The sequence below is a fragment of the Periophthalmus magnuspinnatus genome, chromosome 16, assembly GCF_009829125.3.
Source record: "Periophthalmus magnuspinnatus isolate fPerMag1 chromosome 16, fPerMag1.2.pri, whole genome shotgun sequence".
NCBI classification, from domain to species: Eukaryota; Metazoa; Chordata; class Actinopteri; order Gobiiformes; family Gobiidae; genus Periophthalmus; species Periophthalmus magnuspinnatus.
Genome location: NC_047141.1, coordinates 17,948,254 through 17,974,150, shown reverse-complemented (window position 1 = coordinate 17,974,150; position 25,897 = coordinate 17,948,254). Strand labels below are relative to the sequence as shown.

At 38.6% G+C, this 25,897-nt stretch overlaps 2 protein-coding genes across 3 annotated transcripts in view; both read left to right on the top strand.

Annotated features, from left to right (window-relative positions):
- The first annotated feature begins 2,345 nt into the window (after window positions 1-2,345).
- osr2 (odd-skipped related transciption factor 2) lies at window positions 2,346-5,636 on the top strand. 2 transcript variants are annotated; one of them, XM_033980998.2, is made up of 4 exons: window positions 2,346-2,579; window positions 3,962-4,641; window positions 4,880-4,979; window positions 5,237-5,636. In XM_033980998.2, exons 2-4 carry the CDS (start codon window positions 3,989-3,991, stop codon window positions 5,417-5,419), a joined length of 936 nt encoding a protein of 311 aa, XP_033836889.1. In that variant the 5' UTR covers window positions 2,346-2,579; window positions 3,962-3,988; the 3' UTR covers window positions 5,420-5,636. The 2 variants fall into 2 exon arrangements, with proteins under 2 accessions (XP_033836889.1, XP_033836890.1); XM_033980999.2 differs by having other exon boundaries at window positions 2,347-2,579; window positions 5,319-5,633.
- A 2,597-nt stretch (window positions 5,637-8,233) lies between these two features.
- The window catches only part of LOC117384187 (intermembrane lipid transfer protein VPS13B-like), a 270,989-nt gene continuing 253,325 nt past the window's right edge, over window positions 8,234-25,897 (top strand). The window contains exons 1-6 of the mRNA XM_033981473.2: window positions 8,234-8,365; window positions 8,834-8,992; window positions 9,361-9,504; window positions 20,181-20,298; window positions 24,596-24,763; window positions 25,609-25,790. Of these exons, the coding sequence (XP_033837364.1) occupies window positions 8,846-8,992; window positions 9,361-9,504; window positions 20,181-20,298; window positions 24,596-24,763; window positions 25,609-25,790 (759 nt within the window). The 5' untranslated portion in view covers window positions 8,234-8,365; window positions 8,834-8,845. The remainder of the gene's footprint in view (window positions 8,366-8,833; window positions 8,993-9,360; window positions 9,505-20,180; window positions 20,299-24,595; window positions 24,764-25,608; window positions 25,791-25,897) is intronic.

Below are 25,897 nucleotides of genomic sequence, written 5' to 3'. Positions count from 1 at the left end.
ACTGGAACAGCAGTGTCGGCCATTAGGCCTACTGAGGCAGCTGCAGCAGAGATTTGTGTAGTTTGTGGGGGTCAAATGATCAGTGAATAATGATGATTGAGGGGACATGGAGAAGAGCCAAAGAGCAAAACATGAACTGTAGACAAAAGAAAGACTAGCCTACAGCAACACTATTGGTGACACACACACACTCACACACTCACACTGTAAAACAAGCAGCCCACCAACAAATTTTTCATAAGGAGCTTGGCTTTTAAAATAAGATGGCATATATCAAGCATGCTTATTTTGTCAAAATAGGACCTGGTTTAGGCCTGTAATATTTTACCCAGAACTGAATTAATTTTTGTCAATATTTAATTAATTAATTTCTGTCGATATTTTTTTCTGTCAATATTTTAACTGTTCAAATAGGTTCACTCTGTTCAAGTAGGCCTATTTCAACTACTTCAACTAATTACCCAAACTATGCCGAAGGAGGGAACGAAATTGATGAGTAAAAGAAGCATCAACCAAATAACTTGATGAAATTTTGTCACCGACACACAGCCATGGCAATATTTGGAAATGATATGAATTGTGAAGATTTCACTATGAATCAATGAACCACAGAAATTTACAAGGCCTAATTTATAGCAGCTTAGTTTGCTGTTGCTTAGGAGCCTCACAGTGGATGTTATTTTAGTTGTATATGTAGCCTAAATAATGTGAGTGTGACCATAAAAACGATTATATTTATAATTGTTCAACAATAAATAAATGAAGCTACTGTTACTTTAGCCCTGGTGTATAGATGAGGCTTCCCCGGTAAATGATAACCTGTGCCTCTTTTATACAGACTACCTGCGCCTTCTGCTGCTGTTTGCGCTCTAAAACCACAACGTACCCTCAGAAAGTCATCAAAATGCGTTGGGAAAAAGCCACCAGCAAGTTCCATGTAAAACTGTTCGGCTTAGTATGACATCTAATCTCTCCCAACTGTGCTGTGTTTTGACAATGAGAATAGCGGCGCGGTGATATGAAACTCAATGAAAACCACAAGCACTGCGTGTGTGCGTGTGCACAAAACACTTCTGCAACTCAAAGACAACGAAATTTAGGCTTCACGAGTATGGCTGGGTAACAAGACATCTAGGCCTATTTTATCTCTCGTAGAATCAACACTTCTAGTCTATAGAAATTAGGATGGCCTAATGTCAATCTATTTTTTACGAGAATAACCTATACGCAAACGACTTTTTCAATCAATTAATAACGAAATATAGGCCTACACAAGATAATTTCAAAGTTTCAGCTAATAGCCTAATGGCCGATCAACTTTTACTCTTTGGAAGGAACAAAACGCAAAGTTCCATTTCTGTGGCACGCACACGGGTTGAATGAAGCACGGAGGCTGTTACAGTCAAATGTCAATAGGGGTCGCTGCTTACTTTCATTCTGCAAGTCCTCAGTTCAGAGCCGCTCAAGAGGTGCCAAAAGTCGTCCTCCTGCGCTGCGTGATGCCATTTATCTTGCAATAATGTATGAAAAATATAAAATATATAACTTTGTGCATATGATTTAAAACCACTTAGAATTGTTTATTTGAATAACTATGTTTGTCTAACAGTATTATTGTGTCGATCATAATCCCTAACATTCTCTGATCCGTGCATACACAGTTATTATGATAATTAAACCGGCTTTGTGCGTAAAATGCAGAAAATTATTAAATATTGATGTAGCCTATTTTCATCAACCAACAATATTGCAAAATTGTCTCGGCTATGGATGGGTTTACATAACTTTCATTAAATGTTTATGTACACGGGCAATTCCAGAAATTACATAACTTGCCATTTTTGCCACTTGTCAAGTTTTATTGTCAGCGCATGGTAGTGAGGAGCTCTTGTGTGAGTGTGATGTAAACAACTGGCTGTTGGTCTCAAGGCCTCCTCTGTCACAAATGTTTTACCCTTACCACAATTAAATGAAACCATTCAATGTGGTGTCTCCTAAATGGAATCCAAGCTCTTGAAGAAAACGTCCTGTAAGTTGCCCAAGTATCCAAGCGCACGTTTTCGAGTTTTCTGTGTAAATGGATCAAGCTTTTCCTTTTGCGCTTCCAAAAGTGTCTCCAAAAGAAGGTGCACGAGAGGTGTCAGAGGAGGCAGGTTCTTCACGATGGTCTCGAGCCCTAGTTGCTATCCAAACACAAATAAACAGAGAACGAACATTGGAGTTAATGGCAGAGGAGGGTGGAAGGCGTGTCGAGGGCGGGCTATGTGCTCCAGAACCCCGAAGCCCTACAAAGTGAAGGACGGACCGGCGCGTACGCACACTCCAGTCCCAGCTGCAAACGGGGCTCCTATGTTGCAACTGTTTTATCTTATTTTTTTAATCACAACCCGTGTGTCATTACTTGTACCACTTTACAGCAACTTGTTACATCTCCAGGCTTCACGGTTACAGCGCGAACAACGTGAAAGTTACATGGACTTGGAACTTGGACAACTTTTAGCGTGGCTTTTGAGGAGTTTGTCACGTAGTTGTTGTGGATTACTGACAAAGTAAAGGACATTTGGCAGCTTACTATTGTGGTAAGAGGCATATCTTACTTAACTGCATTTTATGGGAGAGACCATTTTGGGGGAAATGACACTTCCTCTGAAATGGTGACACTTTTTATGCGCTACATGTTTAAGTGTGTACAAACATAACTCAAAGGACAAAACAAATACTTTTAAAAAGGGGGACTTTGCTTCGTGGTGATCTTCATCTAGAGGTCATAGTTCAACTATGTTTTCACATCACTGCGCTATGTCCACAGCACGAAACATGGCTGGAACACGGGTGACCGTGGCGCGCGCCAAGACTTGTCACAACTTATAGGAAAGCTTGTGCCAAAAGAACGCAAAGTGACAGCACTTTAAGTAGTTGTAGACCAGCCACTTAGGCTGCTGTCAAAGTTGAAATGAAGTCCAAAGGTTGTTGAGTGGGGAATAGACGGAACAAAGCTGAACCTATGGGTAAAGAACAAGTGCTCCTGTGGTTATGTTGCACCTGTCCAAAATTAACCCTCTACTTGCATTCCGCGCTAGTCTGTTACAGAAACAGGCCTTTTGACGTGCTTGATAAAAGTGTTTTGTGGCCCATTGTGAAGCGAAAATAGTCCTTTCATTATTCAGTGCGTATGATTTTGTAACGTTTTAAAGCACGCTTTGCAGTCTAATGATTATACAAATGTTAAATAATAATAGTAATAATTATTAGTATAAAAAGTCACTGTGTCATATGGAGGTCAGCGGAGTGGGTTCCCAGCTTCCATCAGGCTGACCTGGACAGGCTGTGGCGATCTTCTCGCTGTGCTAAAACCAAACATGTCATCCTCCTCGGGCCGTCTTACTCCTACACCATGCGTACTATTACATTTAACTGTCATATACGATATATATTTTTATAGGCTCTTCTTTGTTAAAATTTGAAAACATGTGATGTGCGTAACATTCAAACTAAGTAAGAGAATCGATTATACAGGCCTAGCTTCAACGATGTTATTTTCAGCCATAAAACACTAAATTTAACATAACCCTTAAAGCACATCTTATTCCAAATATTAGGGAAAATCCTATGTAAAAATCCTTTATACGAGAGAGAGAAGGAGAGAAAGAGAGACAGAGAGACACACACAGAGAGAGTGTCTAATTAATTAATACTTAATACAAAGGAGTTTGACTAATAATTTACAAATGGTTTGCCTACCATACAGTAATTTTAACTATATTTAACAATGATAATATTCTCATCATAATATAGCCAAACCAAACGATTATAAACGAATAATGTCACATTGTCTATGCCGTTTCAGGTGTCCTGAAAATAAAGTACTATATACAGAACAGTTTGATGCAACATATATCATAGGGTTAGGGTCATCAGTTCTCATATTCTGACAGTGAGATTTTTCTTTCTTATCTCTCAGGAAGGCGTAAGAGTTTTTGTCATCAATATGGGGAGCAAAGCGCTTCACGCACCAATTCCACTGCACCCGGCGCTGCAGCTCACCAACTACTCGTTCCTGCAGGCTGTCAACGCGTTCCCGGCGGACCAGTTGCAGGGGCTGTACGGCCTGAGCGCGGTTCAGACTATGCACATGAACCACTGGACTCTAGGCTACCCACACATCCAGGGCCTGCGGTCCACCATTACCGAGATGGCAGCAGCGCAAGGGCTCATGGACCCTCGTCTCCCTTTTCCCGCGCTGCCCTTCACAGCCGCAGCCCAACTCTTTCATCCCAAACAAGGTGTGAGTGCGCACGTCGTGCAATCGCTACATAAGGACAGACCGAGGTTTGATTTCGCCAATCTGGCCCTGGCCGCGACGCAGGAGGACCCACCAAAAGCTGCTAGTCTGGCCAAGTTGACTTCAGGATTGGGGGGCGCAATCTCAGAGCTGAGCAAGCTTTCCCCGGATAGAAAGCCCACGCGAGGCAGGCTCCCGTCCAAGACTAAAAAGGAATTTATTTGCAAGTTCTGCGGAAGGCATTTCACTAAGTCGTACAACCTGCTTATCCACGAGCGGACCCACACTGACGAGCGGCCATACACCTGCGACATTTGCCATAAGGCTTTCCGGAGACAGGACCACCTCAGGGATCACAGGTAACACCGCTTTTTACACGGTCATTAGGCACTAGTAACACAGACATAACGCTGCGTAAAACCTGCAAATGATTTTGTTTAACCACATTACAGGGCATGCATGTTCCCAAAATTCACTCAACGAGGGCGCTAAAGCCCCTTTAGTGAGAAACCTTGTGGTTGTTCCCAGAGCGCTGTATGCTGTGTGCAAATGCGTGCAGGAGCAGGCGTCTAATGAAGTGTCCATTTTTCTTTGCAGATATATTCACTCCAAGGAAAAACCATTCAAATGTCAAGAATGTGGAAAGGGATTCTGTCAGTCTCGGACTCTAGCCGTTCATAAAACCTTGCACATGCAGGTACGTTCACCATCACTGGACATAAAGTCACCCTTTACTCCTGACCAGTAATTACGCCGTCTCTGGTGCATGCATGGGGAGGCCATTTAGCAGTTTATCAGTACGATAGATTCACTAGTAATTACCCAATCTATTGTGAAAAGTGAAAACAACAATAAATCAACAGATGACAGTGCGTTTCATTTGAGTGACTGAAAGATCTATCAATTTTATATAATTAAAAGGAATAATCCTTTGCTTGCTTTAAATCTAAACAGGAGTCTCCCCACAAATGCCCCACATGCGGAAGAACCTTTAATCAAAGAAGTAACCTGAAAACTCACCTTCTCACCCATACAGACATCAAGCCCTACAGCTGTGGCCGCTGCGGAAAGGTGTTTCGGCGCAACTGTGACTTGCGACGGCACAGTTTGACGCACAGCCCACTCCAGGACTACTAGCCTGCATGGACAGACTAAACGTGCAAAGGACAAAGCAGCAGCTTTGCATTTTGGTCAAAGACATTATCCAAATCCGGACTGCACTGTTTACTGCAGAGATCTGATTCAACAACGGAGCATCTTTTACCTGTAAATATCTAGAACATGTACATAATGTTTTCCATGTTTTTTTGTCTTTTAAATAATACAGCTTAAACTATGTTAAATTGTATTGTAGAAATAAATATGTTATATAAATCCAAGTGGTTTTGCTTTTTGACCAAGTAATTGTTTATGATAAAATCCTAAGATTTAGTTTCTTAAAACATGGATTTAACAATTCATTAAAAGATGAAGATAGAGAAGAGAAATTCCGTCTGTAGGTTATATAAATGTGTGTCTGAACAGCCAACATTTTATATGCATGCCTATCATAATCTCTGGACGTTGCAGCGTGCAGGTATTAACATATCCTATTATAGCCACATTTCGTTTTTACAATCAAACCCTCCTACATTTTAACACACCTACTTTCACTGCATAAAACCAATAAAGAGTCTTTCATGTGACAACTATTTATAGTACCTGTTGTGCAGAATTAATTGTTGAATTCGTTGTTGTTGGATTCGAATTGTTTAATACAGCACTAACTGAGGAACACCAAAAACCCACAACTGAACTAATTTAATTCCTAATCAGGCCTTTAAAATGCTCGACCTCCAGGCCTCTTTCTGTCAGTGTTGATTGCGTCTATAAGGCAGCTACAGTTTCCAGAAATAAAAAGCTAGCAGTTTCCAAAAAATAAAAAGAAATTCATTTGTCCTTAATGAACCCTCTTTTAACCACACACTGCACATTATAGGCCATTATCCACAATGTTTTTTTTTTGTAATAATAATAATAATAATAATAATAATAATAATAATAATAATAATAATAATAATTTGTTTGCGTTTTTGGAAAACAATAACCTTATTTTGTAGGCTACACAAAATAAATAAATACTAATAACTGAAGGTTGACTGTTCGAATCCCGCTCTTGACACAAAAATCTTTGGTACAGCGGTCAGATCCACTGACCCACAGCTTGGCGGTGAGCTGCCTGTTCCCATAGATGATTACTATCGTTGTGTTCTTGGGCAAGACACTTAACCCACCTGGCCCCCACTGTCTGCACTGGCGAGTGTGTGTAAATGGGTGAGTGTTTCCTTGATGTAAAGCGCTTTGAATGCCTTGAAGGTGGAAAAGCGCTATATAAAAAATGTGACCATTTACCATTTAAAAGGAAATCACAGAACAAAGCGCATAAAATAAACCACTTTGTTTCACACAATTTAAATTAAACAGTAGGCAGGCCATGGGTTTGACCAGGGCAGTAGCCTGGGTCTAAATAAAATCCAGCCGTGTTAGCTGTCACATACTATGACTTGTGCAGGGAGTACCTAAAAATGGCTCATACAAGTCCCACGCACAGTTTACGCACTGACCCGCAGCCCGCGCCTCAGTGCACCGTCTGCCTCCTGGTGAGAAAGTGTAATCAAACGGACAGGACAAGAGGAAGAGGCGGGCAGCAGGCCAAAGCCAAAGCTTTATGGTGTTCACGTCCTTCTGCTCAGGAAACAATCTGGCAGTGGTAACTCTTGCATATGTAAAATTAATCAGAAGTTCAACATATAGCAATAATTTTACAAATCAGTTATTTAGGTAACTTGTTTAGTGTGACTGTGTGTCTTCACGATGGAAACTTTGTTGAAGGACTATAGGCTAACGATTGACAGGCCTAGGTGATATCAGGATACATGGCTATGCTGTCAAAGCAAATACATTTAAACAGGTTTGCATTCTGAATTTATAGATAACGTTTATTCATGTCTCGTCTGTTGCAGGGGTAGGTTTATGTACACAAGCTGTTAGGTATATTAAATAGCCTGCAACACACTTTTAGACTAGCATTTTAACACTTTGGCCTATAACAGAGAAGCACCACATAGTCCAACAAAATCTAATATTGCAAACTCTTACAGAGTTATTAAAGTTATAAAAATGAACAATACTGTAATAATGTGCATCGATGAACAGAGGGCGGTGAGTCTTCCAACAAGGGTATCGCAACAGCCTGTTCTACTGCGCCTGAGACTTTGATGGCGAACAGAGAGCCGCCAAATAAATCAGCATCTTCGTTTAATTTAAATCATATCCTTTCCATTGAAAGCACTATAAAAATCTAAATTTCCTAAAAAATAAATACATTAACAAATAAACAACAACAGCAACAACAACAACATCAATAATAATAATAATAATAATAATAATAATAATAATAATAATAATAATAATAATAATAATAATAATAATAATAATAATAATAATAATAATAATAATAGCCTAATCTACTGGGCCTAGCCGCAGCGCAGTATGCCAACCTTATCACCTTTGATCACAGGTGATGAACTGGTGCCAGGAATTCACAAAACTCATACACTTATATATTCTTCTTGTGTCGTAGGGAATATTCATTTTATATTATAACTGCTATTATCATACATTTTTGTGTAGCTGGGAATTAATAATCAAAATACTCAAACTGTTGAGTTTGAGTATTTTTTCTACTGCATGTTAGATATTACAAACTGAGAGCCACTCGACCTGGTCTGACCTGGCCACTCCGCTAGTTGAATCATTCTAACGTATCCCGTTTTATTTTTTATATTGCACACAGCTACAAACCGGCTCCATATTTGGATCTGCACTGTATGAATAGCATTTTCGGCAACAAGATCAAGAAACAGAAAATTCCCATGGCCATGAACGCCACAAAGCGGAAGTACGGAAGCTACGTGTGGATGTTTACGGATGACGTTGGGCAGGAGCTACACAGCGATGTGGCTAGCACTGCTTTTCGGGATGAATTTGAATAATTAGCCTACAGATTTCGTAAAATTTCCAGGTAGAAAAAGCGGTAAGAAGGTAAACCGGTGTTTTTTTTCCTTAACACTCGTGGCGACCTTCTTTAGCTGGTCGAATAAAACTTCTTTGTAGCAGCTAGCTTAGCTTCTCTTTGGTGTTAGATTGAGTTGAAGAAGAGCACACTTTCTCATTTCTCCTGAATATGCCAGAACGAGACATAATACTTTCTTGCGATGTTACCTTTATCTTTTCAAGATCGGGTGAAGGGGTTAGCTATGTATCTGTAGCCTCATTTTATGTGTTCTTCGTGTAGCTTTAGGTTTCTGTACCCTCAGGACAGTCAAACTTCGTAATCTGTGAAGTGCCATTAACGTACTCTCAGTAACATTAGGGGTTAAAAGTATGATAACATGTCCACACATGTGCTATTAATAGTTTTAATTACCATTTCTGCGTATTGTTATCCAAAAACACTGGGTGCCATCGTCGCTGTGAACCCTTGTGTTCTGTCTATGTTTCCTATGGTAGGGCTGAGGCAAGATGTTGGAGTCCTATGTTACACCGCTCCTGATGAGCTATGTCAACAAATACATCAAGAACCTGAAGCCGTCTGACCTGCAGCTCTCCCTGTGGGGCGGGGATGTGGTCCTTAGCAAACTAGACCTCAAACTGGATGTACTGGAACAGGTACCTCAATGCTCACAAATTTATTTTACCATGTTTTATTCTTGAGCATAAAATAAAATTATTATGTTTATTTGTATTCGGGGGTCTAAAGCAGAGCACACTTTGCCAATTAGACTTCTGAAACAGTGCATGATCATTGAACAAGTTCTGCTAACACATTGATAAAAGTAATACAATACTGAGTATGTTTTGACTGATTACACTCTACAATGCAACCTCACAAAACACAATGTCAGTAATCATCTATATGAACTACTAGAAGAATAGGAATGGCTTTACAGCAACTAAATGCTGTTCCACAACTCACTGGCTACTGTCACAGCATATATTTTACTCTATATATTATATTTTATGTATCTTGTTTGTAGGAGCTGAAGCTGCCCTTTACATTCATGAGTGGTCACATACATGAGCTGCGGATCCATGTGCCCTGGACCAAACTTGGCTCTGAGCCTGTTGTCATCACAATCAACACCATGGAGTGTATCCTCAAACTACGGGATGGAGCCCAGGTGACTGTTTGTCTGATTCTCAAGTTTGCATAATTTCCAAGGGGAATTCTAGTGGTCATTTAACCTTATACATATTCAATAATAATTATAATAATGATTTTCTGCCTTTCAAGATCCCAGCTTTGCCTTACACAGGTAAGAGCAAAATATACAATGCAGTACCCCTTTTTATTCATTTTGAGTCAGTTTATGGAGTATGCTAAACAATTTTAGATTGGGGATTTTTCAATGTTGCAATAATTTAGGATAATAGTATGGCCATGATTTTGTAAGCCATGATAAGTGTTGTTTTAAAGAAATGTATAAATATAAAATAAACTGAAAGTTAGTTAAATTAAAATAGAGAATGGAGTAAGGTAAGGTAAGTACAAGAGTCTGGCCTATATTTAACTTTTTTTGCTAAATTGAAATTTGAGATAAGTTCCTGACCAGTTTTGGACAGCTGAAATTTCAAGACCAGATGTGCCCGCAGAAACGCATTTCTTGGGAAGTCAATTACAGCTAATTATATAGATTGTGGTATAAATGTGTAACACATGAGCCTAAGTGGCACAAAAGTAATTGTAAAGCTCATATTGTGCAGGTGGCTACTGCTTGAGAGATCAGATTTCTGGAACTGGCTCTAAATTTAAGCTTATTGTTATGTCTCATACACTTGAGGTCATCTACCATTGTTGATAGTGGTGAGAGCGTGTAGTCCCAAAACAACTATTTGTTACAGATGTTGCCTGAGAGGCACCCAGTCAGGAGAAGACTTTGGGAAAATTGTAAATGACATGTAGACAAATTATTCAGTGGTATGTAAACCCAAGGGGCATAATTTGGATCAGTGCCAAGAGTTGGAGTAGAAATCCTTCCAGTATGAGGAATTTAAATGAGCCACTGTACCTTTCTCATGTGCAAAGGAGAGATCTGACCACTGCTGACTACTGTGTTCTGCTGCCAAGAAACTTGCACGGCTTCCTCACATTATTTAGATTTGTGTAATTTGGTAACTTATACGGCTGATTACCTTTATGATTATACCTTAGCTTCCCATGTCCCAGTACCACCCATTGCAAAGCCATTTTGAAAAAAAGTGGTTGTAAGGTATTGTTTAGTCGATTTGAGTGGAGAACATGGAAATGTATTCTCATAAGTAATATTATAACTCCTGCTTGTTAGTTTGGAATTGACATGAACCAAGTTAGCCCCTTGTGACTTGCGTGTGGAAATGATATATGATCAGAATAATCCAGTTTGTTTTCTTAATTACTATTAGGGGCTCAGTGCTGGCCTGTGAAAACATCCGCACGTCTTTTGAACTTCATTAAGGCTTGTGTTACTTGACCGGATTTATTCAGCCCGTTTTAATGCTGCTGTTTCCTCTTGGGAGGAACTAGGTAATATTAACGATATTCAGATTGCCCAATTGGACCCATCTGCAAAGCTCTAAATGCACCTCATATAGTTTCCAGAAATGGGGTGTTTTGCAGGAGTTGGAGATTACAGGCTCCGCTGACAATATAATTGCTCCAAATTAGCTGTAATGAGAACTTGCAGTGCAAAAATATGGTATTAGAAAACAAAATGTAAATGCTGACAAGTTCTTTTGAATACTGCCTGTGCATTTACTTATGCATAGAGTTACACATGAATTCATTAAATCTGTTGCTCAATGCATCTGAAATATGTAAAAAAATATTAGACATTTTAATTTTTTCTTAAAACGTCTCTATTTCACTTCCTGAGTGGAGTGTGCTGCTGCAGATGCTGTAGATGAGGTGTGATGGCTGCTGTGGAGGGGGACCGACTGGACAACGGTTTAACTGGATCAGGCTGTTGACTCCCAGGCAGACATTATTCTTTATGGAGTTGGGGCCTGCGTTTTTCTGAGTTGCTCTGGGTTTGGCTCTGTTTGCTGCTTGATATGTTTTATGGCTGCAAAACACTGATGAAGGTTCTGATTAATGCATCGCCTCAAGATGATTTGGGGAGACTTGTCGGTTTGGCTCTCAGTCCAAGCCCCACCACCAGCCCTCATCACTCCTTAATAATGAGAACCCCTTTTCAAAGACACCACCTTTTCTACAAAGTGTTTAATTCAAATGTAGATAAAGAGTTTGAGATATCAAGTAGCAGTTCTATTTCTATTCATTCAGTGCTTTTAGCACTGCCCTCTGGCAGTTGTCTGGGATTCATAGAACTGTAGTTACATTCATAACCACCCTTACCTGTGTTTAAAAAAAAAAAACAAAAAAAAAAAACAACAATGGGATTTTATGTTGGTTTAGATGAGGAGAATCTTTTGTGACTTCCAAACTAGGAAAACTCCAATAATCTTACAACTGTAGACTTTTTAAAACCAAATGACATGAATGTGATGGATATGTAGGTCTATTAGTCGGGATTGTTAGTATATTTGCAATGCATCGAGGACTTGGTTAAATATCCTAAACAACCTGTGGAAGTTGGTAACCAGATACCACAATTGAGATAATCTCTGTCCCAGTGCCGTCCGGAAACCATGGCCTTTGATTATGGGAGCACAGGGAACAAATAGCTTACAGAAATTGTAACATAAATCCATATCATCACCAGGTCTCTTGTCCTGAAAAAATATTTAAAATGTTGTATAGGCTAAGATTTAACATCATAATTAAGACATTTTTTCCTCTTTTGATATTGTGGTTTATACCGGTACTCACTTGGACTTGCATAGCTTCTTGTTATTAAGATGATGGTCTGAGATGAAAGACTGGTAAATGTAAAACGTATCTATTACTATTGTGGCTGTTGTGCCGCAGTCCCCCCGGTTCGTCTTAGGGGTGCTTCCTGGTGGGATGCGGTTACTGCATGTCCTCAGACAGTCCTCAGACACAGGAAAGTGCTCAGGGAAAAGTCCATGACTCAAAAGAAGGATCAATCTGCAGTGTGCAGGATGCTGCTGTTCCACTGTTTAATCCCCTGCTCTCAGGCCATCCGGGACACAAGCACTCTGTCTCAAGTATTAGGGAAGATACTGAAGTCTGGGAAACAATTACTGGGCAGTTAAGACTAATACTAGCCTTTTAGGCCCCTGATTTAAACAGAACATGGAACTGTGCAACTTTTCTCTTGTATTTTTTCTTTACTTGACTAGGAGGACATGTTTTATATTCATTATATTTAGTGTTTTTTTGCATTTGGCTTTGTCTTTGCCACATTTTAATTTTTAGCCAAAGATTTAGATTTATTTATTTGAATGGGGAACGGGGTTTTCGTAAAACATATGATTAAACATGAGTAAAAAAAAAAATGTCAGAATTAGCCAAGAGGCTAATTTTCATCTGTAGTCCCCTGGCCCTGATGTTAGAGAAGCAATAAAAAAATAAAAGCTAAATTGCTTTGCAGCATTTGTGCACTGGTTTGTTTGTGTTAATAATATTGTTAAGGGTGATCTCAGAGCTGGATGAATTTTTATTGAAGAGGGGTATCAATATGTAATTCTAAATTGGCCAATAAAGAAATACCTTATCTGTAATGGATACAGTTTCTTTGGGTGGGGCTTGCTCTAAGAACCTGAACAATGTACCTTAGTCAGCGACATACATTTAAGACATTTAGTAGGAATCAGCTTTTTACCTATTGTAAGATAAAGTACGTTGATTATGTGTGTAATTTCTCACTAGATTAAGGTAAATCATGGGACTGTATTGAACCTAAATGATGGGTGGTCTGTGTTTTGTGTTTCACGATTCCACAGATGCTCACACACCTTTGGCCTGTGAATAATTACTTTCTTTAACACGCCATAGTGCTCTCTGTGCCAAAAAATGCAAGCTGTTCAGCGAGTAAAAATGAATATCTGGCTACATTTCCCTGTTATAACATGTTTTTAACTAGCTCTGCATGTGCAGTGATAGAAGCTCTTCCTGAAGTAGCCCTTGATGCTGGTGTTGCGTGTGGGCACTTGGAATAGAGTGTGCCACAGTCAGTAGTGTTGGCTCTAATCTCCACCGGCCCAGGGCCCTGTAATGTGTGTGTAAGAGCCCAAGAATGCTACATGAATAATTGCCCAACGTGTCACTCTCCATTGCGGGGGAGTGGGGAGAGAGTGGGGGAGACTGTGTAGAAGAGGCATATGGTGAGCTCAAAACATAATAAACATACTGGATAGCTTTTTGACAGACTGTATCACTCAGCTTTGACATTCACCATACCACATTTGTGACAAATTTGATAAGATTTGGCCTGCAGTTGTTTCAAGTTTTATTTGGTTAAATGCACTGCATCAAACTCCTTAAAGTTGCTGTTGGTAACTACTTATGGTTGTTTCAAGAACCACATCCATATACTTGTATACACTTCACTATATGAATTATGTTCTATAAATCCCTGATCAGTTTTCTTCAAAATATGTGGAACTGTGGAAGCAAGTTGTCCGGGCCTGAGGAAGGTCACTATGCCTTGCAAACCAAGTCAACTTTATTTGTATAGCACAACAGGGTTTGTACCAGAATGTGTACTCATTGAACCGATTCCATCTCCACTGGATCAGGTATTGGTTCCAGGATATCGGTACAAAACTTTTCCTAATGAACTTCTGTTTAAGCAAAGCTATTCTTCTTAGATGAAAATAAACCACTATATACAGCAATATCACAGATTTAGGTGGAATTCATCTTAATTTCAACACAGGTAAGTTTTCCTTGTACTTTGAGAAATGAGGGTGACTTGGTTTCCAAAGCATGCAAATGGATCTGCACTTCTTTTTAAGTTTCTTAAGTCTTGAAGAGCTTCTCTGATTGTTTGTCTGATTCAGGCCAACACTTGAGCACGGTCCTGGTTAGACTCTTCATGATGTAACGAGGATGAAGGTAACAGTATTTGTTTCTAAAGTGAGCCTGACAGCTCCCCATCCTTCAAAATGCTTGATAAATGTTGACAGAACTCGAGCTGCTTTGAAACCTGGATAAGAAAAGCTATGCAAACATAAGTCCCACTGCATTCCTCTTGCGTGCTTAAGCCTCCTACAATATGGCTTTGGTATTTCTCAACATTGACAAAAAGTCCTCTCTCATTTCTCTCTGTTTGATTTATTTGATCTTGCCGGGCTGAGCACATCGATATTTACCAATAAGAGTTGTGAATGGTCATCTGCCCCTGGCATGTTCAGGTAGCCTTTCAAGAACCTTTACTGAAGCTTGATGTCATATTTCATATTATATAATGATATTTTATTATATTTACTGATTTTTCTGCCCTGATAACTAAGTGCTATTTGGCTATGCCAGTCCTTGCCATGAAAAATGAGTTTGAACATTTTTTATGAAACTTTTGAGTGTCTCAGTCCTTTTTCGCTTCACTCTGGGAGTTCTTATTTCAATGAGTCCGAATATTGCAATGCCAATAACATATACAAATGATCTGGTCAGATTGCTGGTGGGACGCTGCCTTATATCTGTCTGAAGGGAGGAGCTCACTACACTGAAACTAAAACATCTATTTGTTTACAGTTTCTGTTAACTAGTTTACAATGGGTGTTTTAGTTTTAATGTAGTTAGCCAACTCTAAAACATTTGTCCAGTTGACAGAATTGAAATTTTCTTTTGCCTTGGATTATAGCTGGACTATTGAGGGACTACACAGACATCATTTAATCCTAGTTAACATGTCATTTATTTTTCTGATGTTTTAGTACCTGGCTGCGCCTCTTGTAATCATCACATCCTCATCAAGTGTCCTCTATGCATCTCGTCTCTCTCAGAGCTCTGGGGAGTTTTATTGCCACTAACACATTGCAGTTATTAGCATGGAGGGTAGCTGTGCCAGCGTCAGCAGCATGCCTCACATGCTCAGTCTGGGCCTGTGGTTTTCTGATGGAGACATCTGAGGAACCAAAAGTCTTAGATCTAAATCAGGAACCATTTCTCCCACTCCTTTTGTCTCCCACCACTTTCCTGAATCCATTTTTCTGACCTGGAAAAAAGAATTCCTCAGCTCTCTGCTGTTCTGAGCTTTTCTCTTCAATTAGTCAGGTGATTAGAGACATGTGGATTAAAGTTCAGGTAATGTTAACTTTCAGTGGCAGACTCTCATTCGGCTCCAATAAAAAGAAATGGAGATACCTGAGATCAGGAATTCTGTCTCTCTCCAAATTCCATCACGCCACCTTCATCAGGCCCATGGAACTCGAGTCAAGACACCTTCTGTTTCTGTTATTTTAATAGATTCAATTTAAAAATGTAGCGTGACAGTAGATCCCCAGTACACAAATGAGTGACCTAAAAAGTCCCTTTGCCATTTATATCTGTAGGAGACATTAAAAATCAGATCATGATGTAAATTAAATTATTTTCTTTAGGAATTATTCTGTATTATTTGTATCAATGCTTATTGAGCTACACCCTTACTGTTCCGCTTCAATTGTTGTATATGGATGAGAAAGAAAGTACAAGTGTATAAGGATAGAAAATGTCAGGGAAGACTTGTCCTGTGCTGGCACACGAGCTCTTCAAATAAAGCTAAAAACAATGGCCACTAGGTTTAAATTGTTGTAGGCAATTTAAGCACTGAAAATGATCAAAACGAGTTACAATGGCATGGAGGTGCACTTCTTGGATTACCACCCATTGACATCACAAAGTGGAATTGATCATTTTGAGCTCTGAAACAACATTATAACACAACTTAAAGCTCAAAAAGTCAATTAAGCATAAAATGTCACTGTAAAATTGAGGTTAGGTTAGACTTTTATGAAGCTCCCAAGTTCCATGCCAACATGTGTAAGCAAATGTGTTTTAATTCAATTTAATATAATAAACAAAAGCACTCTGAAAAGCACACTGTAGACTATAAGATTTAGGATGTTGCATTAACTCATTATAGGCCACACATCTTTGACAGTATATCTCATTGACAAATGTTCTTTCTTCTTTAGTTAACTCAACACTTACTTGTCTCTTTAAAACAATTGCTTTTTCGTTGTTTCATTTTCTATACCCCTGCTGTCATTACTGCCAGCACAAGTTCAGTACTAGCTATCTCTTTGTTTGATTAATGTAGGCTAAAGTGAATGAACATTTTGACAAGAACTTACTTGGACGACAGCTGAACTACTATTGTACTTATTGGATTTCTGTTGGAATGGTTTAATAATTATTCACCTTTTTGTGACAATGGCCCTTCCTTTTTGGAACAACAAGCCATTTCCAGACAGGAAAAACTTAAAGTGAACTGTGAGCTTTCATCACCCCCATTTTTTATTACTGTGATTCTGTAGTCTGTGGAAGTCTTGTTTAAAATGGCAAGCACATCCATATTTGTAGTTCATATACATTGTATAGAATAGCTGCCATACCATTTGGTGTGTGTGACTTTAAAGTAACATGAAAGATTCTTTACTGATGGACACAGAGGAAGCAGTCCATTAACATTAATTTTATCTGTGTTCAGTTGCACTTCCTGCGACACAGATCTTTAGAAGTAACGCGCTATTTGCTTAGAAAAATGATGTAAAATTCAAGTTAAACACTGCACCACATTGTATACATTTCAGAGCTGTAATATTTCATTAGCAGAGAACATTCATAGCAAATGGGGATTTTATTTCCCAGTAGTGGATTTTATTACTTGAACAGTGGAAGGGGCACACATTTTTGTAATGAGCAGTTTTCATTGAGATAATTATTCACAATGTCACACAATCTGATATTCACCAGGGTACATTTCATTTTCTAATCCCTCCAATCTGCCATGGATTCCAGCTGCTCAGCTTTACTGTACAAATGTAGAGACGAGCTCTGTCCATAAATTGGTGTAATAGCTCAGATTCCATCACTTTTGAATAATGTTTGCTTCTAAGCATGTAGATATGAAGATTTTTATCGTTTTAAGTACTTTACGTAGACAAAAGAGATGAAAAATATTTTGTTGAGCCTTGACCTTACAAAAAGTTTGACATCTTGATTCTGTAATGTGAAATGATTGCAGCTTTTGTACCAGCTTTTTTATTAGACAGGCTGATATTTACTATCCTTATGCTGTGCCTTTAGTGGATTTAATTTACATATAAACTGAACTAGGATTTTTTTGACCTTCACGTCTGCCATGGCTCTGTCCCAGACCTAAAGCAGTGCTAATTTCAACAATTGTTGTTACATGCCCAAATGGTTCTTTCTTCCTTGCATCCTCTTTACATTACATAAAGATGAAACCATGTCTTTAATCATAGTGTAATGGTTTCGTGCATTTGTTACAGTTTCATTAAAAAGGCATTAGCAACAATTGTTGAGTTGAATGATTAAAAGCTAAGGGGAAGTAAAGGAAAAGGTAATTTGAGTGACCTATGATGAGCTGTGTAACTTGCTGCATTGGCCAGTCCTCAGTAGTTGGAAGAGCTTAAGTGTAAGAGAAGTGGCTACATAACATTTGACATTACTTGAACCAAACTGTGACTGTGTTTCAAAGTCTAAGCTATTTTCTCTTAGTCAAAGTAGTGCAGGCTGGAAACAATTCTCATCAAAAGATATTACTTTATGATTTTGTTATTATATATTTTTAAAGTTGGGTATGCTGTTTAATCTCTTGTTATAGCATTATAAATGCCACTTTCTGTACTATGAACTAACAAAAAGTAAATAAATGCACTGTTTATCCCAAGCCTGGATAATCCAACAGTGCTACAAGGACCCTAAAATTGGGAGAGAAAAAAATGACAAATTCTGCATAGATCAATATGCACAAAAAATGACTTAAGCAAGTCCCCCATGGGCTTGGCTTGGTTTGTTATCCTCTCTTATTTTTTACATTATTTATCATCTGATATCTCTAGAGCACTTGTTTTAAGTGTTTATTTTTGTCTCAGCCTTTATAGAAACTAGACTGTCAAAAGTAAATAGCCAGCGGTCTCAGTGGGGGGTGGATTTTACAGTTTTGATGAGGGTGGACTCCAGACAAGCTCAGCCCACTCCCCTGGTCTTGAGCCAGACGCCTGTAGGACAGGGGTCAGCCATGGTCTTCCTGTGGCCTAACCCTCCATAGGTGCCCACTTACCCTTTGAGTAGGGGGTCCCCTCTCCTGCCACTCACAGCACACAGGCTTGTATCTCTGATCTGATCTCATAGTTCTCAGCTGTTCCAAGTCTCACGTTCATTGCCTCTGTTATTTTTTCCATTTATCTCTTGTCTCTTCTCTCTCTTTTCCTTTTTTGCTACCGTCATCTTCGGTCAACAGCTGAGCTGACATGCCTTTAGGGGAAGCAGCCCCCCCTGGTTCTCATTCCCTCCAGATTCTGTGTGTCCGTTGCTCACTCCCTGTGCTGTGCCCTGCTGTGGCACAGGGAAGATCAGTTTACACTGTGGCAGCTGAGCCAGACTTCATTTGTCCCTGGGCTTCCCTCAGAAAAGGCATGTTTCATCTCTGGAGAATTACTCACTGCCCACGGTGACATTGAGCGCTTAATTGCGCTACTTCCAAATTTGGCAGTCTTGTCCTTTAGTGGCAGTTTGAATTGTTGAACCCCAACAATTCTTTTGGCCTGCAGCAATAGGCAGGCAGTATAGATCTGGGAGTTTACAGTGGTTTCCAATTCTAATGTATTTAAGAGGGACATTGTGGTGTAGCCTCTAAATATGACTTCTATATGGACATGTTTTTAGTTCAGTCTTAAATTGTACAGAAAAGATAATGGTCACAGCTGGGGTGAACAGTAAATAACATTGGGATACATATAATTTTGTCAAATTTATTTTGATGATTTGCAAATAAAATTCAGAATATAAGATATAATAATAATAATAATAATAATAATAATAATAATAATAGTAAAATGAAATGCTAAATTGTGTATGGTTTAAGTACAATATTGTACTAATTTGTCTTTTCAAGTTCTGTGTTAATCCGCATGTGTGAATGGATTAGCGGAATATATTTAGTTTTGACACCTTTAGTGTTTACATTAGCTGAGATAAGAGTGACTCCTGATGCTTGGCTATGGTGATCCCCTGCTTAAATGCTAAACACGCGACCATTGCCATGTTTTGTCCAGACTAACCTATGAGCCGGACGTAGCACAAAGGTCTGTCGGTTCTACCGTAATTTGTGCCATACCATTAATATTAACATGTTTCCTTTCCTTTTTGATGATATATGTTCTATAATTTTTCACTTTTGCAGGATTATGTCCACAGTGATTATGGATTTGAGGTATTGTTTAGACAGTAGTTAGATTTGGTACTGTATTTCTCCATTAGTTAGGGTAACAGCCATGTTAGTCTTGCTTCTTTTAGTCAAGTATAAACAATAGTTGTATAACTTTTAAGAGTGTGTATTGTTTGCTAGGCCTTGAAAAATGTCCTGTTCCAAGAGACAATATTTAGGCCACAAAACTCAAGGAATACAAGTACAAATTTATAAATTGTTTATGGTAATCGCCGTAAAACAACATGCTTTGCATGAATCGCAATACAAGCTGTCATTTGCATGCTGTCCATTTTGACACTCGGCACCAACCAATTTGTACTTGCATTTGTTGAGATTTGTATGGCTGTGTTGAATTTGAGTGATTTAAAGTAATTATTGACTATAGTTGTATTTTCTGTATTGATGGGAATCCAACAAGAATATTTGATTCAACATGAAGCTTTAATTGAGTTTGCTTCTGCTGCACAAACAGGATTTTTTTTTTTAAGTTTTCTTGTCTTTTTTCTCTTCAGGATGACCATGAGAGTGGGTCCAGCTCCACCAGTCGCAGTGTGTCAGACAGCTCCAAGGCCATAGCCAAGCCCCGACGCATCCAGCAGACTGCCCCGAGTGACCCAGACCTACCCCCAGGTTAGTCATGGCCACTTCAGGCTTCCTTCAAGACAACCAGAAACAAATAAGTCCACCCTCACAATACTGAGTTTGTTATCTAAGATGCTGTTTGTATTTTTGTCTACAAATATGTAGCTATGAGAATTGCTAATGCCAATAATTTGCAAGTATCAGGGGGTGCGGGTATTATAATTTTATTTTTCTAACAAAATAAATCGTTTTCTTCAGAAAAACATAGCATATTTAAAAATGTCTGATGTTTCTCCTTTGATTATGTTATATATGTTAAAAAATGTTTTAGAGGATGTGTAAAAAAGTGGGAAACAGGTTCTGTATAATGGATGAAAGCTTAAGTAATGTGTAAACATGTGTAACCTGATTTCTTCTAGAATTATGGCAGATATCAAACCCATAATTTAGATTTTTTTTTTTTTTATCGTTTAGTTGGTGAACTCACTTATTATTTTACTGGCAAACACATTGAGCTTTTTGTGCTACATGGATAAGCGACCCCGCAGTTCTGGCTAGTTGTATCTGGGGAGGATCCTTTTCCAGGTCTGACGTTATAAGATAATATCTCTTCCCAGCTGTTAAAGCATGGACCCTCACACTCTCATCTCACAGTGCATTTCCTACGAGACTTTATGCAAGGACTCCTATAGTTCTTATCCCAGGTGTCCTACATGTATTTGTGTATAAGTAGAAGGAAGATTCAGGTATCAGCCTACTATCTGATTTGATCTATTTACACGTAGATTGGGTCACTTTTTAACTCATTGCAGATTAGGATAATTCTGGGGTCATAGGCTGTGACACCTTGGTGAGGCTGAGGAAACTGAGGAAGTAAGTGCATGTTGTAATCCAAGTTTTTCTAATGAAAGGTTGAGGTTAAAAGGTAGACAGAGTAAAACTAACCTGCTATGACTCAGTCAAAGGATGTTTGTCTTAGAATTAGATACAAGAACAACATGCCAGGAAATTTAAATGTTTTCTTATCATTGTGAGTCATTGGAGGCATTGTCATATATTAGGCTAAATTTGTTACTTTTTCAATATTTTAACAATGTCCTTCACTCCTTAAAACATAGTTGGGATTGTATTTCATTTCATTCACTTGTGTTTGAGTAATCCTTCATGTTTACGTAGCGCTACTTAGTAGCTGAAAATGGTTTGTTAACTTTTACAGGAGGACTCATTCTAAGCATTACAGTGCTTTAATTTGCTAGGGAGCACTTGCTTTTTCTTACATTTTACGTGTATTTTAGGTAAATACGTAGCATAGCTGATGAAAGTGTGACCGTGTCTTCAGTCCCTTTTATTTAGTAAGATCTTGTCTATAGTAAAACTAGTACAATTACATTGTAAAACAAAGTATAGACCAAATAGGACATTAACACAAGACCACCTGTCTAAGTTATGAGCCTACTTTCACAATCTTAAAATCTCTGCTATGCGTCTGTTTGCCCCCACTTCAAAACAACCAAAACAAAACATGGCCGACACTAAAAAGCAGCCACTAGCAATTATCCAGTCATTTGGCCCTAAGCTCTCACATGCTGAATGCATTTATCCTTCATGTTCTGCCTGTGGTGGAAAATAGTGATGTTAATTCATATGCCATGAGATTGGTAGCCACACAGAGACCAAAGACCAAGTGCTTCCACCTTTGTGTGATTCTGCAAGTGATTATGTTTACAGCTGCTTGTGGGGGACCAGCGGCCACCGTTTGTGAGAAGTACTTCTTTTAAGAGCCATGGGAGTTTACAATTGTGCCCGTTTACACTGTTGAGACATCACTAGACACTACAATGGCAATACACTCCTGTTTTAGAGTTAAGAGAAAACATTTGGGGCTTTTCTTTCATTTATTTTATGCCAGATTCCCTTTCTTGTGCTGCTTCCTCTCAATGTATATGGCTTTTGATATTTTGATTTACTCTTTTAAGCAACGCTGACTGACATATTGTAGAGTAGTTACGGGTACCTAACCCTTGGCCCATGTGTCACTGTTTTTTGGACAAATCAGATTTTGCAGCTTTTCGTTCTTCCCGTTATTGGGCTTACTCCAGGGAGCCAATTGCTATAGCTACTGTAACCCAAAGAGGGCACATAATTCCTACGGTGGTGCTACTGTGTATATATACCTAAGGGAGATTGATACTTTAGACTTTTGACTATGAGGGTCTCACAAATTTTGCTTGCCTTGCTGTGTCTGCTTGTGATTTGTGGAAGATGAAGATTTGTGAGCAATGAAATACAAACACTCCCCACGGTCCTGGTACTGGGGTTCCCGAAATGTTAAGAAAATAAATTTCTCATGTTCTGGTCTTACTGGGAAATGGTGCATACAATGATAGAAAAGCTGTAGAGGAGACAGCTCTTGGGTTAACTGTGTTCTGCTATGTTCTGTAGAGTTACACTTTAAGAGGCCCAAGTGCAACTAGCATGGCTAACATAATCAGCTATGTTAGCTTTGGTTTTGGTATACAGTATTTCTCTTGTTGAATACAACCATTGCATTTCAGTTTCTGGAGCTAGAGCTCAGAAGCCACTGGATGCATGTGTGTTAGCTACTTTAATGTTTTTACTGCTTAGTTTAAGAATTTGATCTGTTTTTGATCTGAATTACTTTGTGTACGAATTGTGGTATACAAATAAACTTGCCTTGCCTTGTCACATAGAACACACTGTGACACTCGGTGGAACAGGTCTGTTCCCTTATTTGTTGACCTCAATGCCTAAAACATCTTCCTCGTCAAGCCCTAGTGATCATTTCTGGCAATGACAACATTTTAGAGGCTGTTACTCTCCTGACTGTGATGGGGAAAGTACAGATATTTCAGTTTATCTGTATAAATTAAGCTTGTTATGCTTCTGTTCATCACTCCTACTAAAGAGACAACCTTCAAAAGGATTTATTTCTTGATAATTCAATTGAATTCCTATATATTCCTGTTAATTCCCATGGAAGTTTTCCAACTTTGAAAATTCCATAAATTTTGCAACACTACTTGACCAGTGGCTGGCATAGTATAGCTGCATGCGTATGGTAATACAAGGAAAAAGGTGACCAGTCAAGTGTTCTTTCATAAATTGCACAGTGGAGAGTACTTGGCTTAGTCTGAAAATGGCATAAAGGAACCATTTTTCCAGTGATTTTATGGTTGAACAGTTTTAAGTGGACTGCTTCCCTGTGGGCCACAGCACAGGTGTCGACTGTGTCAATTGTTTACAGAAGTTGAGGTCTTGAGTGCCTGGACTGTACGGGGTGTGAGAGGATAGGAGAAATAGTGAGAAAAGTGAGCTGGTGTACAAAGGGGAGAGAAAAGATACTTTGACATGGATAAATTAAATCCAGAGAGGGAAATAGCAGGAGGCAAAGCACTGGTTTTACTGCCCAAGCTGCAGGTGCAACTCCACTGCTATGAGCGACCCCACAACCACAAACCCTTCCACACAGTTACATTCATGCACGCATTAGAGCAGCCCGGCTTACCTCCACCAGGACGCAGCGCATGCCCAGCCACGCACACATGTCACGAAACACGCATTAGCTTTATGAGGCCAGTTTACATTATGTCACCCTCTCTTCCTGCTGCCGGGTTTGGCCAGGCACCACTTTCAAGACAGTTTGGTCAATTGGATTATCCTCATGTGTATCTAGGCCTGTGTACAAGTCAGTGTAGAGCGGCTCAAAAATTCACCCAAATGTTCCCCTCAACAGGACCATTTAGTTTAGCCTAATTATCGGTAGTGTTATTGCCCTAGCCAGGCATGTAGATACAGGAAGACTAATATTTACTTTGGAAAATAATGGCAATACTGGTTTTAAAAGCTTATGTATTTCATCCATGTATAAAGTGTTTAACAGTACATGGGAGGAATGAATAATGCCATTGGTCCTGCGGTTTGGAAGATTTATGACTGTATATTTTCATATTTTATGGTAAAACTCCCATGTCTGTGATACTTTCAGTTAGCTTTTGCTTGAGTAATAATGACATAAGCATGTATGTTTTCCTGTATAGCTTCTGTTTCTGGGCGTCACTGTGGCGATTAGGACATTCTGGTTACAGTGTGGAATGGCTCCCCCTGCTCTGAAACCTAATCTGCCAGACTGGGCCTTTCTCTGCCTTTTAACATCCCCGTGCCTCTTCATCACAAACCTCCTTACATTCTGTCTTCTGCAGACAAAATTTATGATAATGATAAATCTATAATATGAATGTACAGTGGATGGACATTATATTGATATTGCCAATTGTGACTGAGAAATAGCTTAACACACTGCTATGTGTTACTTTGCTTTTCGCAGGATATGTGCAGAGTCTGATCAGGCGGGTGGTGAACAATGTCAACATCGTGGTGAACAACCTAATCCTGAAGTATGTGGAGGACGACATCGTGTTGTCTGTCAATATCACAGCAGCCGAATGCTATACTGTGGACGACATGTGGGAAAGGGCTTTCATGGACATCACTGGTAAGGCATTGGTGCTCAGTTTCATTTCTTTTTAGCCTGGTATTCTGTTTATTGTGGAGCTGCAGCATATATATATATTTTATATTAGAATCGTGGAGGCATTTTTATTATAATTTAATCCAATCGGTCTAAAATGAAGAAAACCCCCCCAAAACAAACCTAAATGTAACCCACTTCATAGGTCCTATAAATAAAATAATAATAATAACGCAGGTCACATACTATATGGCAGTCTATTAGAGAATTAATCAAAGGTGAGTTCTGTTGTTTTTTGCTTGAATGTAAAATTTGACATTGTGACATCCATAATTTAATTTAGTGTTACATTTATCTTACAAAAGAAAGAAATGTATACAATTTTACAAAGTCTAATTTCCATATGCAAACCACATTATTGTTATAGCAAAATTAGTTAACTTAATATTAATATTCTGTATTCTCTATTAATATTCACAAGATTCTCTAGCAAAACCTAAATTGAAAGTGTAATTTGGAAAGTTGATCTCATTTTTTTTTTTTTTTTTGTACAAAATTTTCATTGTTTAGGTTTTGTATTTTGAAGCATGTTTGACAGTGAGGTGAAGCGATGCATTTTAGTTTTATTTAACTCTATGTGTAAAATGTGCTTATAATAATATTTTACATAGCTGTTGAATATCATTTCTAATGCTTTATAATATATATATATATATATATATATATATATATATATATATATATATATATATATATATATATATATATATATATATATATATATATATATATATATCATACTGTATTACTTAAAACTTTGATATTTCCTCTGATGTTACTCATTTCATAATCAGTTGTATTTGCTTCAGCTCCAGAACTTGTGCTGAGGAAGGTCATCAATTTTGCCGACTGCACAGTCTGCCTGGACAAGAGGAACGCCAGTGGGAAGATCGAGTTTTACCAGGACCCTCTGTTATACAAGTGCTCCTTCAGGACACGGCTTCACTTCACTTATGACAATATCAACTCCAAGATCCCATCAGTCATCAAAGTGAGCTCAGAGAACATGCTGGAAATGTTTCATAGTAGTATTTCATTATTGAAAAATACTACACAAGTCATTTAATAAAATGTATTGTACATATATTCAATACCATA